The sequence below is a fragment of the Saccopteryx bilineata genome, chromosome 3 (genome assembly GCF_036850765.1).
Source record: "Saccopteryx bilineata isolate mSacBil1 chromosome 3, mSacBil1_pri_phased_curated, whole genome shotgun sequence".
NCBI classification, from domain to species: domain Eukaryota; kingdom Metazoa; phylum Chordata; class Mammalia; order Chiroptera; family Emballonuridae; genus Saccopteryx; species Saccopteryx bilineata.
The window spans coordinates 255,474,373-255,489,096 of NC_089492.1; the positions used below are offsets into that span (position 1 = coordinate 255,474,373).

At 42.1% G+C, this 14,724-nt stretch overlaps 2 protein-coding genes across 2 annotated transcripts in view; one reads left to right on the forward strand and one right to left on the reverse strand.

The window, feature by feature from the left end:
- EFCAB14 (EF-hand calcium binding domain 14) overlaps nt 1-10,417 on the forward strand; it is a 45,552-nt gene extending 35,135 nt beyond the window's left edge. Inside the window, exons 9-10 of the mRNA XM_066269278.1 lie at nt 2,184-2,309; nt 6,987-10,417. Of these exons, the coding sequence (XP_066125375.1) occupies nt 2,184-2,309; nt 6,987-7,162 (302 nt within the window). The 3' untranslated portion in view covers nt 7,163-10,417. The remainder of the gene's footprint in view (nt 1-2,183; nt 2,310-6,986) is intronic.
- A 2,319-nt stretch (nt 10,418-12,736) lies between these two features.
- Nucleotides 12,737-13,940, reverse strand: TEX38 (testis expressed 38). The gene is made up of 2 exons (XM_066265023.1): nt 13,904-13,940; nt 12,737-13,320 (listed from the first exon to the last, which is right to left on the reverse strand). The coding sequence occupies exons 1-2, from the start codon at nt 13,938-13,940 to the stop codon at nt 12,737-12,739; spliced, it is 621 nt and encodes a 206-aa protein (XP_066121120.1).
- Nucleotides 13,941-14,724: the final 784 nt, after the last annotated feature.

The window sequence follows — 14,724 nt, forward strand, 5'->3', positions numbered from 1 at the left end:
ATGTTACTTTTCAATTACAGTTGACCAGATTGACAGCATAGTGGTTAGACAACCATGTAATTTACAAAATAATCCCCCCAGTAGTTCAAGCACTCACCTGACACCATACATAATGATTACAGTATTATTGACTAGACTTCCTATGCTGTACTTTATACTTATACCCCCATGACTATTTTGTAAATGCCAACTTGTACTTCTTAATCCTTTCACCTTTCTTACCCAGCTCCCCACCCCCCTTCCCCCTGGCAGCCATCAGCTTGTTCTCTGTATCTATGAATCTGTTTCTGTTTTGTTTGTTCACTAATTTTATTCTTTAGAGTCCACATATAAGTGAAATCATATACTTATTTTTCTTGACTTATTTCACTTAGCATAATGCCCTCTTTGTCAACAATTTGCAACCTTTTTTATTCATGGCACACATAAACTAATTACTAAAATTCTGTGGCACAAAAAATATTCAATACATTTTTTGCCAATCTGACATTAAAATAAGGTATAACTTTGATTTACAAAATAAGTAATGATAGTAATAATTACCTACAGTAAAAAATTACAGTAGTAATTTTTGCTCCAAAGTGACTTTTTTAAATATCAGGTGTCTTTACTTGTGTATAAGGATTTCTGGTACCAAGAATTAACCAATCGGATGCAATCTTATACAACATACCGATAAGATGCCACTATTATGTGACCTATGTATTTATTGTTCAAGACAGGACATTCACACTGGATGGCTATGGTTGTGTTAGCTGTTGTCATTTTTTTATTTAACAATCTAAGGGAAAAGCAGTGCTCCTGACTAAATAGTCAGGTATTGCATGTAGCACACCAGTTGAAAATTGCTACTCTCTGTCCATCCATTTGCTGTCACAAATGGTTACAATTTTATTTATTCTTTTTATGACCTAGTAATATTCCATGGTATATATGTACCACAACTTGTAGTTGCGGCACTTGAGTTGTCCTTTGATTGCTTCTCATATGTGCCTTGACTAGAGCTCAAGCCAGCTACCACGGGATCATGTTGATGATCCCACGCTCAAGCTGGCGACCTCAGGGTTTTGAACCTGGGTCCTCAGCACCCCAGATCAATGCTCTATAACTGCACCACCACCAGTCAGGCTACCACAACTTTTTTTACTAGTTGTTTCCATATCTTTGCTATTATAAATAATGCTGCAGTGACCATTGGGGTGCATATAGCTTTTCAGATTAGTGTTTTGGATTTCTTTGGATATATACCAATAAGTGGAATTGGGTCAGAAGGCAGTTCCATTTTAGTTTTTTGAGTAACCTTCATACTTTTCCACAGTGACTGCACCAATCTGCATTCCCACCCGCAGTGCACAAGTGTTTCTTTTTCTTCACATCCTTGCAACTCTTGTTGTTATTTATCGATGACAGCCATCCCGACAGGTGTGAGGTGATATCTTATTGTGGTTTTAATTTTTTTTTTTTTTTTTACAGATACAGAGAGTGAGTCAGAGAGAGGGATAGACAGGGACAGACAGACAGGAACAGAGAGAGATGAGAAGCATCAATCATTAGTTTTTTTCATTGCGTGTTGCAACACCTTAGTTGTTCATTGATTGCTTTCTCTATGTGCCTTGACCGCAGGCCTTCAGCAGACCGAGTAGCTCCTTGCTGGAGCCAGCGACCTTGGGTTCAAGCTGGTGGGCTTTTGCTCAAACCAGATGAGCCCTCACTCAAGCTGGCAATCTCGGGGTCTTGAACCTGGGTCCTCTGTATCCCAGTCCGACGCTTTATCCACTGCGCCACCACCTGGTCAGGCTTATTGTGGTTTTAATTTTGCATTTCTCTGATAATAGTGACATTGACCATCTTTTCATATGTCTGTTGGCCATTTGTATGTTCTCTTTGGAGAAGTGTCGGTTCAGGTTCTCTGCCCATTTTTAAATTAGATTGTTAGTTTTTTTGGTGTTGAGTTGTATAAGTTCTCTATAAATTTTGGGTATTAACCCCTTATTGTTTGTACTACTTGCAAATACCTTCTTTCATTCAGTAGGTTGTCTTTTTGTTTTGCTGATGGTTTCCTTTGTCAGCTATTTCTCTTAAATTAGGTAGTATATGTGCACTTGTCCTAAAAGGTGACCTTCAATACTGGTTTAAGTTGGTGTCAAATTTGATAATACTAAAACTATATGTGTTTATTACAGAGCAAGTTCAGAGTTTCACATCAAAGCCATCAGCATTGCCAGAATTTCCACAGTCTCTTGGAGACCACATTGAGAAAGCTGCCGAGCTAAGACCTCTTTCCTTACCAGGAATTACTAGCATCAAAGGTAATTTTTTTTTTATCAATAATTCAAGTTATAGGAGGGGAGATAGGCTCCCACATGTACTCCAACCGGGATCCACCTGGCAACCCCCCATCTGGGGCTGATGCTCTGCCTATCTGGGGCCATGCTTGCAACCAAGCTGTTTTTAGCACCTAAGGTGGAGGCTCCACAGAGCCATTTTTAGCGCCCAGGCCAATGCACTTGAATCAATAGAGCCATGGCTACAGGAGGGGACAAGAGAGAGAGGAGCAGGGGAGAAGCAGATGGTCGCTTCTCCTGTGTGCCCTGACTGGAAATCTAACGCAGGACTGGACACGCTGGGTTGATGCTCTACCACTGAGCAAACCGGCCACAGCCTCAAAGGTAAATTTTTATACCAGGAAGTAATAAGGGAAATGTTCAAAGTTATAACTTTTTAGTTTTTTTAATTTACAAGGAAAAGAATTATATCTAACATTGATTGAGCACTTCCTGTGGGCCAATATTTGATATGCTTTATATTACATAATCCTGATTAACAATCCTGGGTACTTAAATACTCGTGTATGATACCCTTTTTACTGCTAGGGGTACTGATACTGCCTAAGTCCACACAGCAAATAATTAGTTGAGACAAAATTCATACCAACGATGTCTGACACCAAAGTTAGCACTCTTTTTTTTTTTTCTTTTTTCTGAGACAGAGAGAGGGACAGACAGACAGGAAAGGAGAGAGATGAGAAGCATCAATTCTTTGTTGCAGCACCTTAGTTCATTGATTGCTCTTTCATATGTGCCTTGACCGGGGGGCTTACAGCAGACTGAGTGACCCCTTGCTCAAGCCAATGACGTTGGGTTCAAGCTGGTGAGCCTTGCTCAAACCAAATGGGCCCATGCTCAAGCCTGCAACCTCGGGGTTTCAAACCTGGTTCCTCCACATCCCAGTCCACTCTATCTACTGCGCCACCTCCTGGTCAGGCAAAGTTTGCACTCTTAACCAATGAACTATATTATCTCTGGTAATGTTAGAGTTTTCATTCATCCAGTAAGTACCTAAGTAGACCCAGTGCTAAGCAGTAAAACTGTAGTATTAAGAAACAGGCTCACATTCCTTACAGATGTAACAGTCTAATGGAAAAGGGAAACAAGCAAACATAATACTGTGAATTTAGTAAAATAATGTAAAAGTTGACCCTATTTGTCAAGGTACTCCAAAAATGAGGAGTCCTTTGACTGAAAATCAGCAAGATAAACATTAGCAGGAAGGATATGGTTCACAGAAAATATGTTTGTCTTGCTACCAACTGTGTGTATTCTGTCGCTTATCATGATGTTTGGGTCTCCTGATTTTGCATTTCCTAACAGCCTAGAAAACCACCCACTCCTGTCCACCTACCTTTGGCTGGCTCTTCACCTCAGCTTAGATAGTGTTCCACTAGGCAGCATTTCCTTACCTCCTCGGACTAGATTATGTTCCTTCTGTGGATGACCTCTTATATTTATATTTTCTTTCTGTTTAGTACATGTCATTCTGTTATAATTTCCTGGGGAGACAAAATTTAACTTCACTCCCAGCCCCTAGCATAGTGCCTGGTACACGTGAATATTTAGGTGAATGAGTTATCTGCAGGCTACAATTAAAGCATAGAAGACTTAAATTTATTTTGTCATTTAAATGCAGTTACTTTTTTACCCATCTCCAATTTTTTTTTCTGTTTTCTGGGAAGACAGGAGAATGTTAAGTTGTGTTTATTGGCAGTACATGTTGCCTCTCCCTCTCTTCATTATTACTTTAAGAATTGATGAAAATGAATGGAGGAAAGTCTGTTAAGATTAAGAACCAGCTATCTTAACGTTTGTACTTCAGTTCCTAACATAGGTCTTACACACTTTGAATGACAACACTTTTGAAATGACCTGGAAACAGCAATCAGATTTTTATTTGAATACTGCTATCAAATATAAATAACTTTATCAACGTATCCTTCATATACACACACAGTAAAACATTTTTTCAGCTAGCCACTTGGTGGCAGGCAATGCGAACAAGCATCCTAGCTGCTTTTCTGGCTTTCAGGGAGCTTTTGAGACTTTTATTTAGATGCAGTGCTGTGACTATCTTAAGAGTGAAAGTAGAGCCTTATTCAGGAGCTTGTCTACAAAACTCCTGGGTGGACTAGACCTTGTACTGCAACTGTTTCCCTCACCTCAAACCATATCTGTTCTTCCTAAATACCAAACAGCAGGAGGCCTACTGAATCTAAGTGTGAAATTAAATAAATGAAGAAAGAAAAGGAATTCAAGAAAATTTTTAAAGAAACGTAAACTTCATTGACTATCTTCTGGTATTAGAGACATTTACTAAGTCATTCAGTAGAGATGCAATCAAGGCCTTTTTATCAAGGCCTGGGATGCTGAAGACCCAGGTTCGAAACCCTGAGGTCACTGACTGGAACGTGGGATCATAAACATGACCCCATGGTTGCTAGCTTCAGCCCAAGGTCGCTAGCTTGAGCAAGGCATCACTGTCTCACTAGAGCCCCAGCCCCCACTCCCACCCCTGGTCAAGGCACATATGAGAAAGCAATCAATAAACAACTAAGGTGCTGCAGCTATGAGCACCTCTCTCCGTTACTATCTGTCTCTCTCTCTCTCCCCCCCCCAAAAAAAGAGTATTATGTAAATAATTGGCCTTCCGAAGTGTTCAGTATGGGGTCCTTGAGAAAATGCCAGAAGAAACTGTTGATAGAAATTCTCTGATCCTCTTGGCTCAAATAATATCTTAGAAATAAAGAAGATATATATCCACTGGTAGTATTGCTCTGTCTTAGCTGGAATAAAAAGACAGAGCAAGTGCATAGTAGCATCTGACACTGTATATACAGTATGTACAGTAGATACAGCTTTGAAGAAATGTACAGGGTGAGGCAAAAATAGGTTATACTTGTAAGTACACAAAAATTTATTCTTTTTTTTTTTTTTTTTTTTTTCCCAGAGACAGAGTCAGAGAGAGGGATAGACAGGGACAGATAGACAGGAATGGAGAGAGATGAGAAGCATTAATCATCAGTTTTTCGTTGCGACACCTTAGTTGTTCATTGATTGATTTCTCATATGTGCCTTGACTGCGGGCCTTCAGCAGACCGAGTGGCCCCTTGCTGGAGCCAGCGACCTTGGGTCCAAACTGGTGAGCTTTTTCCTCAAGCCAAATGAGCCTGCGCTCAAGCTGGCAACCTCGGGGTCTCGAACCTGGGTCCTCCACATCCCAGTCTGATGCTCTATCCACTGCGCCACCGCCTGGTCAGACAAAAGTTTACTCTTGTATTATTATTTATTATTGTATTTTTGCCATACAAACAACTGTAAACCCTTTTGCCCCACCCTGTGTAGTCCTCTGGGTTATTTTTTATTTAAGATATATTTCACATACCATATTATTCACTCTTTTAAAATGTGTAATTCAACAGTTTTTAGTATATTTACAGGTTTGCCCAACCATCACACTATCTAATTCCAGAACATTTTTATCCCAGAAAGAAACCCTGTACCCATTAAATAGTCGTTTCCTATTCCTTTTCCCCAAGCCCCTGGCAATCTCTCAACCACTGTCTCTTTGGATTTGCCTATTGTGTATTTCATATAAATGGAATCATACGGTGTATGACCTTATATAATATATGTTCTTTCAGTATGTTCCTTTCATTTATCATAATGTTGTCAAGGTCCTTCCATGTTGTAGCATGTAACAGTATTTCATTCCTTTTTATGGCTAAATAATATTCTGTTATATAGGTACTTTTTGTGTATCCATTCATCAGTTGATGGACATTTGGGTTGTTTCTCCTTTGGGCTATTGGGAATAATGCAGCTGTGAACATTTGTGTACACGTTTTTATGTAGATATAAGTTCTCATTTCTCTTGAATATGTAAAAAGGAATGTAATCACTAGGTCACGATAACTCTGTTTAACTGACAATATTCCAGAGTCTGTTTTACAAGCTCAGCTCCTATCAGTTAGCTCTGTAAGCCTCTGTAGTCCTTTTAACTCGTTCAACGTAAGAATAAAATCTGGAAAATCTGAAAGGAAGGCCCTGGACAGAGGAAGCCTCTCCATTCATTTTCCTTTGATTTTCTATCATTGCTTCTGTTTGGGGGGGATAGTGCCATACAGCAGTGGTCCCCAATCTTTTTTGGGCCACGGACCGGTTTAATGTCAGAAAATATTTTCACGGACTGGCCTTTAGGGTGGGACAGATAAATGCACAAAATAAAATTATGCGACTGGCGTAAAAACTGGTATTTTTAAATATAATTGTCGAACTTACGAGACAAGCGTCAAGAGTGAGTCTTAGATGGATGTAACAGAGGAAATCTGGTCATTTTTTAAAAATAAAACATCGTTCAGACTTAAATGTAAATAAAACAGAAATAATGTAAGTTATTTATTCTTTCTCTGCAGATCGGTACCAAATGGCCCATGGACCGGTACTGGTCTGCGGCCCAGGGGTTGGGGACCACTGCCATACAGTATTCCTCTCATTCTTTCTGATTTGGTGATATCCTAAACTTACCTTTTGGAATCAGTCTGCAAAGTAGCTTTCTTTTTAATGCTTTAAATTCAGTTGAGGCTACTTTTTAAACTGTTAACAATTTAGCTATGTGTATAGACATACACACCTTTTGCAATTTTTTTTTAACAGATCTTCAGGATTTATTCCACGAGACCGGGCAGAACATGGATGGGAAGCTGACTTACCAGGACATTTGGAACTCCTTAGGTTCTGCTATGCCAGCACCAGAGAGTTTGAGAGAGTTTGATGCTGATGGAGATGGAAGATACTCGTTTCTGGAGCTAAAAGTAGCTTTAGGTGTCTAGCCTCATTGGCCATATTTAGAAATGGATATACGCCCTGGGCTACCTAGTATCTACTCACTTAACAAAAGCACCCTTCTATTTACCTGTCAGTCCTCCACTCCTCCAAACTACTGTAGCAGACACATTGCCACCTTTTAACTTGTTTGAAAAAGCTATATAAAAGTTATTTTTTTAAAAAAGAAGACCATTTTACTTATGGTATTCAGAAATCTGTGACTTCCTGAAACCAATAAGATCTAAATTCTAAAATTGCCAGAATAAAAATCACGCCCTCTCTCTTTCTCTTTCCTTTTTTCAAGGGAAGGAGACCTTATCTTTTAGAACTAGAAAGTGTGTATATAGTGAGAATAAGACACCTTTTTATATTTCACATAAATTTGCCTTAAATTAGCTGCACTTTATACAGACTCAGAAAATGTCTTTCCTTTAAAAGATAGACTTTTTCTGTTTGTAAATATTTAAAATGAACAAAAGAATTCTGAATATTTTGTGGGAAATGGGAGGAATGGTTTGAAACAGTATGTGAACAAATGACTTGTTAATTAAAGTGTTAATCCAGTCAGGTAGCAGCTGAGACTAGGTCCATGTCTCCTTCAGGCATCTTTTTTAGGTGCTGCCATGGGTTTGGTTGAATATACTGGCTAGAGAAATATAATTAGGGGGTAGACAGTGGGGACAAGGAAGCCTCCGGGCTCAGGAAAGCAGTAAGATCTGGCTCTTTGTTTCTGACCCCTTAGCTAATCCCAACATGTGAAACAGAGAAGTCTTGTTAGGGATTTTTCTCATTTTCAGTCCTATTTCAGGGTTTTAGAGTATAAAAACTTATCTATTGGGGAGCTACATTTTCTTCCGTGAGCTAGATTACCTCCCCCCACCCCTCGGTCTTCCCCTCACACCCCACACACTCACACTCACACTCACACAAGCCTATCTTAGAGCTGTAGCTGACTTCCACTTCTGATCCATCTCCATTCCGAATGGCCAGGCACAAGTCCCTTGGCCACTCTCTCAGCCTGGCTACCCAAGAGCTTCAGAGAACTGTACCTCTAATTCTGACCCGGGAAGCTTCTTGAGATTTTACCTGGAGGCTAACCAACAACCTAATATGTTCCCCTTGGAGTTGAAGCCTAAAAGGTTGTGAATATAGTAGGTTTCTTCTTAATTATCAGGTCAGAAGTAGCTAGACGCTGTATGTCCAGAGGCTGCCAAACAAAAGCAGACAGGTCTGGAACACTGGGTTTCATGTGATGGTGGTGGCAGGTGTTTTCAAATCTAATACAAGCAAGTGCAATACTCTTCCCTTAAAATACTTCTGCAGGCCTGGTACTAGAGGACCCTGGACTGAAAGGAATTATACCTTCATGTCGCCTGTGTGTGCTGTGTTGTTCTCAGAAGTAGTCTTTGGACAGAGACTGCAGAACTTAACTATGCTGTAGGCCAAGTCAGGGAGAAACTAGAGAAGCTTGCATGGCACCGACTTCTTTAGTGAAGCTCATTTCCATTTTAACTTTCTAAGTTGCCTGGTTAGCTATGGATGCAGCCAAACATCCTTGACTACTTAAGGGCTGGGGATTTTTTCCTTTATATGATATTCAGCTTGGTGAAGGCTAACTTTGGTATTTTTTTTAGAAACCTTAAAATTTAGTTAAAGCAAGATGAAGTCTTTTCCTATGAATGTGTCTGCTTCTCTCATATGGCTTATGCTTCTCTTTAAAAAAACATTTTTTTCCTTGCCCATCCAAGCAATTTCACTTTCTTGGAGAGGTTAAATATAGTATAAAATTAGCCTGGCACTTTAGGTAACTTGAAGATTACTTTTATGGCTGCCTTCCATGCCCCTCCCTTTTAATATATATACCCTGACAGATTTTGTAACAACCAAATAACATTCTAGCAATAAATTGAATTATACTGCTATATTTGTATATACTGTATTATAAATAATATGTCTGTACCTGGAAGGTATTTTTTGAGAACTGATTTATATGAAATATACCTGAGGGTAGTGTAGCTTGTCCTTTTTAGTTTCAAATTCTTATTCGTAGGCAGATACTTTGAGGACACCTTAACTCTTTGTTGCATTATGTACTTTTGGATCAGATAGCTATCCATGGAGGACTTAGTTTTGTTTTTTAGTTTATCATTTGTTTTCACCTCAAGCTTGTCTGGCTAGCATCATCCCTGAGCCAGATATATAGTACCATCCTCTCCCCTGCCAAATTTAGCAGAGGTGTTCCTGCTACAGTCGCAGACTTTGTGAATACCCTTATCACACTGCCTAGGAAAGTGTCCTGTCTCCCAGGTAGAACAAGGGTATCTTGAACACCTTTGTTTTAAGTTGAACATATTTATTGGCTTAAGAGACTCAGAAGTCTATTATTCAATGTTAATTAGGGGTTTTTTATTTGTAAAATTGTCTTAACTTACCGCACCTGTGACTTGCTTTTAACCGTGACCATCTCAGCTCTGAGAGGGGGGTTGAGTAGTAGTAGTAGTAGTTTTGGTTTCAGATACTCTGACCTTTTCACTCTGGCTCCTTCTGCTGCTTTCCTAAATTACCCAAAGCACAGCTTCTTGGTTCTTTCTTTTGTCTTGTACTGTCTGGTATAATGTTTACTTAAAGGGCCTCCTTATAAATCAGAGGCAAAAAGTTTTGTAGGAAAAAAAAAAACAAGAGAGAACCCAGCTTAAGCATCACTGTAGTGTCATCTTAAAGGCAGAGAGGGGCCTGAAATTTAGGAATGTGTCTGAAACAGCAGAGCTGAAGAATGGACACTTTCCCTCCCTTTGGCGTTTCCTCACTCAGTGTGCGGGACAGAACACCCTTGGCGCCCCCGCAGGTCTTGCCGGTCACAGTTGAAGATTTTGACTGTGATGGGCATATACTCATAATGGCCTGCTGTTGAGTTGTTCTTAGTGACAGCTTTTGTTTGCTACACACCTCATTGGCTTGCTTACCAACTCTGGCTAGATGCGGCCCCTTCTTTCATATCCAAACCAGAACACATTTGGGTATTCCTGAGACTTATAGAGCGTGTATTGTTTGTTATACGAACCTAACCTACCTTGTTGTTTTCTCACATTAAGAAATGTCGATCTACTTTGCGTTAGTGGAGCTATTTTGGTAATATATAAGTTCTGGTTCTGTTCCTAGAGTAATTCAGGTTTTTATGACATGATTTGAACTTTGCTTATTTCATATCAGTAATACAACCTTTTAAATTTATGTAAATAAAACATTTTCTTTTTCTCCCACTGTGTCTGTGACTAAAAGTTCCCCCCCACCCCTGACTACTAAGGGAAAATAGTCTAATCTGCTTGGATCTGTATTGTTAAGGACTCCTTCCTCCTTATGAAAGCAAAGACAAATAGATTATGAGCACAGTGTTAAGCTGAAAACTCGACCTCATGGACACAGAACTTGGTCTGAAGGTGTGAAGCTGCTGCTTTGGCATCTCTAGGTTGGGAGTGGGCAGGGAGAGGATGAGTGAGCCTCTATTCCAGTATCAACCACAGAAGTTTCATTTAGGGCTGTTTTATATGTTGAGATTCTTCTTAAGAGCATATTTATAAGAAATATTTCACTGCCTTTAAAAAAAAGAAAAAGAAAAAAGTATTGAAATCCATTGGAAGAGAGTGGTCAAATATGGACTGGAGCTTTTTACACTGAAAAAAATATTTTAGAAAAAGTAGCTTTACATGGTTGCTAGATCCTGGGATTACACACACACAATCTGGGGGGCCTTCCCCACTGTGAAGACTACATAAAGCTTAGATCATTTGAGCATTTTATCAAATACGGTAGTATAATTTCCTTATTTCCAAAGTGAAAGGAAAAAAATTATATCCTGGGGCAGACAGCTTTCTTACCTTTAATCTGGGACTAAACAGCCAGTATTATCTTTGTTTCTCTTTTTTAGGATTGTTTCGTATACAAATTAATATTCTCATATAGTGGTTCTTACCTTTTGGAAGGGGTCGTACATCCCTTTGAGGAAGATTTTTTAAAAACGGGATACAGCTTGACCAGGCAGTGGCAGTGAATAGAGCATCAGACTGGGACACGACCCAGGTTCGAAACCCCAAGGTCCCTGGCTTGAGCGTGAGATCATTGATAGGACTCCATAGTCGCTGCCTTGAAGCCCAAGGTCACTGGCTTGAGCCAGGGGTCACTCACTCTGCTGTAGCCCCCAGTCAAGGCACAGATAAGAAAGCAATGAAGGCCCTGGCCGGTTGGCTCAACGGTAGAGCGTCGGCCTGGCATGCGGGGGACCCGGGTTTGATTCCCGGCCAGGGCACATAGGAGAAGCGCCCATTTGCTTCTCCCCCCCCCCCCCCCCCCATCCTTCCTCTCTGTCTCTCTCTTCCCCTCCCACAGCCAAGGCTCCACTGGAGCAAAGATGGCCCGGGCGCTGGGGATGGCTCCTTGGCCTCTGCCCCAGGCACTAGAGTGGCTCTGGTCGCGGCAGAGCAAAGCCCCGGAGGGGCAGAGCATCGCCCCCTGGTGGGCAGAGCGTTGCCCCTGGTGGGCATGCCGGTCGGGCGCATGCGGGAGTCTGACTGTCTCTCCCCATTTCCAGCTTCAGAAAAATACAAAAAAAAAAAAAGAAAGCAATGAACAGCTAAGGAGCCACAATGAAGAATTGATGCTTTTCATCCCTCTCCCTTCCTGTCTGTCTGTCCTTATCAGTCCCTCTCGCTGACTGTGTCTCTGTCAAAAAGGAAAAAAAACTGCATATATTTCTGTGTGTAATTTTAGGGGCTTCACTGACCCACCCTTCCTCCAAGCCAATCCATGAACCAAATTAATTATACTCTACACACACCAAAATCATTTGCCAAGTGTTTTCTAACAAGACGTATCATTAGGGAAGGGACACGAGGGTGTATGGTTGGAAGATCAGGAACTTTGAAGCCAGGCAGATGTATATTTGAGACCTTGCTCTGCAACATAACAGTATGGCAAATACCCTTGGGAACCATCTCTTCATCTATAAGTGAAGGGTCATTGGCAGTATTCTTATATTAAAAATAATGTAGAGACGACCACAACTCTACATGTACATGTTAACAAAGACTGATGAAGCCAGCAGTGCAGTGTGGCTCATGGATCTTAATGACTTGTTTTGCTTGTGGCATGGCCACCATGAATCACCTTGGCTCACACACGTTCCATAGCTATCACTCCTGTGGCAGCTGTGCTTAATGTCCCACAGAATGGCAGTGCCTTTGGGTACCTATCTCAGGGACTGGCACACATTTTTGTTCTTAAATAAATAATGTCAAGGACAATTGAGCTCATCACAAATACTGGTTCAGTGTGTTCCCCCCAGCCAACCCCCCAATTCCCATTTGTGAGTGGTACTCAGTGACCTTCAGTTTGGTTCACGAATTGTACCATATTAAATAAGGGAAGGACTTTGCCCTCCTAACAACAAAAGTGACACAACAAAGCCTGGAACTTTTTTAAATCTTTCATATTGTGACATTCAGATGGGCCCTAGACTATGTCAGTACCACCTTCGAGGTTAGCTCTGCCCTAATACCTCCAACTTCACTCTCAGTGAGAGGAAGCTACAATTCTGAAGCAAAAGGCTTGGCATTGTAGGAATGGTCCCCATGGGCCAGTGTGGGGAGGGAATGGAAGTGGGCATTCCTTTCAGGATAGGTGGCTGAAGGGTAGGAGACCGAGTGGTTCAGCATTGGAGGTAGGTTACACAGGGAGAGGGCAAAGGGCACCTCCTGAAAGACGGGAGTGGGGAGTGGGGAGCTGGCCTGGGGCCGAGGTGTTGGGGAAGGCAGGGGCAGCTGCGGGGCCAGCTGCGATGCCGGCTGCAGGGGGACAGGGGCCTCCACCATGGGGCTGCCCTCAGGCTTGTCCAACTTCCACAGAGGATCTGAATTCTGGACTTCGGTCTCAGTATTGGTGACAGCAGGAGAGCGACCCATGTTGATGGCTGCGTTCATGCCATAGTGCCTTCGCTTGTTAATCCAATACAACAGTGGGCTGTAGGTGAATGTAGCAGCTTTCATCACCTCCACCCACTCGTGGGCACGCTCTTCCCGCCGCAAGTTCTTCCTCCAGTGCAGAAAGAGAATGCAGCCACCAGTTACCACTGAACACAGCCCCAGGAATCCAAAGTACAGCGAGACCCACACTAAGGCAAGTAAGAAAGAAAAAGAGGCAAGCTGGCTAACAGCTCTAGCTTGGGGCCTGAGCTGTTTCTCTTTCCTCTTTTTAACCCATTCATCAGCCATTCCATCCACTTAACCACTCTTTATTTCTTCCCACCCTCCTCGTGGACTTCATCATCCTCTTAGTGCTAGATTTCCAGGGAGCTTAAGAGGCCACCTTGGCCCTTTATAGATAAGCTAGGTTAAAGAGGAGGGATGACCTACCCAGGCTCAGTCAAGCCTCTGTTTCCCAACTCTTGACCCATCTAACCCACCACATTGAGAAACCTCACTAAAGGCAAAGCTCATCAAGGAAGTTAAGAGTTTAACAGCTGACAGGGACACCAGTGTCTAATCCCATCCCACCAAGCCCCTTACCCATTTAGTTGTGATGGTCCTAGTACCCCTCTGCCCTCAAGGAATCCTTAATTTTCTAGAGGAAACCATATCTTAACTGCTTAGCACTCCTCCATGCATACAGCCATCACCCCATCCATGCAAAAGGTCTTCCCTGAGTGTCCACCCAAGCTAAAGGCACAGGGATCAGGAATTGGAGGGGGCATTTACCACCGGGAAGGCTCAGGTCCTTTGGTTGGGAATCCATAAGGTCAAGCTTTGGTACCTTGCAGATGGCTCTGGAGAGAGGGAGCTCACCTACCCATCGTCCAGTCAATAGGACTCCCTGGAATGCCCAGGCCCCATTGTTTCCTGAAGGTGAGGTCACTGAGTTCTAAGCATTGAGCCTTCTGGGGGCAGTGCTTGTGAAGTCTTGGGTTAATGATAGAGACTCTGTCTAATGATGTCATAGTTCATGTCTATTGCTTCTATCAGAGACTGACCAAGCCACTGAATTGTCTGCCTCTTACCCCTTACAATGAACCCACAGTGCCTCCCCAGGAATGGGCCCCAGTCCCTCGGGGGTTTATCCATGTTGCTGGGCCTTGAGGAACAGTTGATGGAGACCTGTTCGTAGTGGGAAATGGGGCAGAGAGCACACACAGCTTTGGGCAGCCCTGCCCTCAAGATGTCTATGATCAAATTGTCAGGAGAAAACCTGCTCAAGGGAACTAAGTAATTTTTTTTTCTTTTCTTTTTTTTTACAGGGACAGAGATAGAGAAAGAGAGATAGACGGGGACAGACAGGAACGGAGAGAGATAAGAAACATCAATCATCAGTTTTTTTTTGTTTTGTTTTGTTTTTTTGGTTTTTTTTGTATTTTTCTGAAGCTGGAAACAGGGAGAGACAGTCAGACAGACTCCCACATGTGCCCAACCGGGATCCACCCGGCACGCCCACCAGGGGCGACGCTCTGCCCACCAGGGGGCGATGCTCTGCCCCTCCGGGGCGTCGCTCTGCCGCGACCAGAGCCACTCTAGCGCCTGGGGCA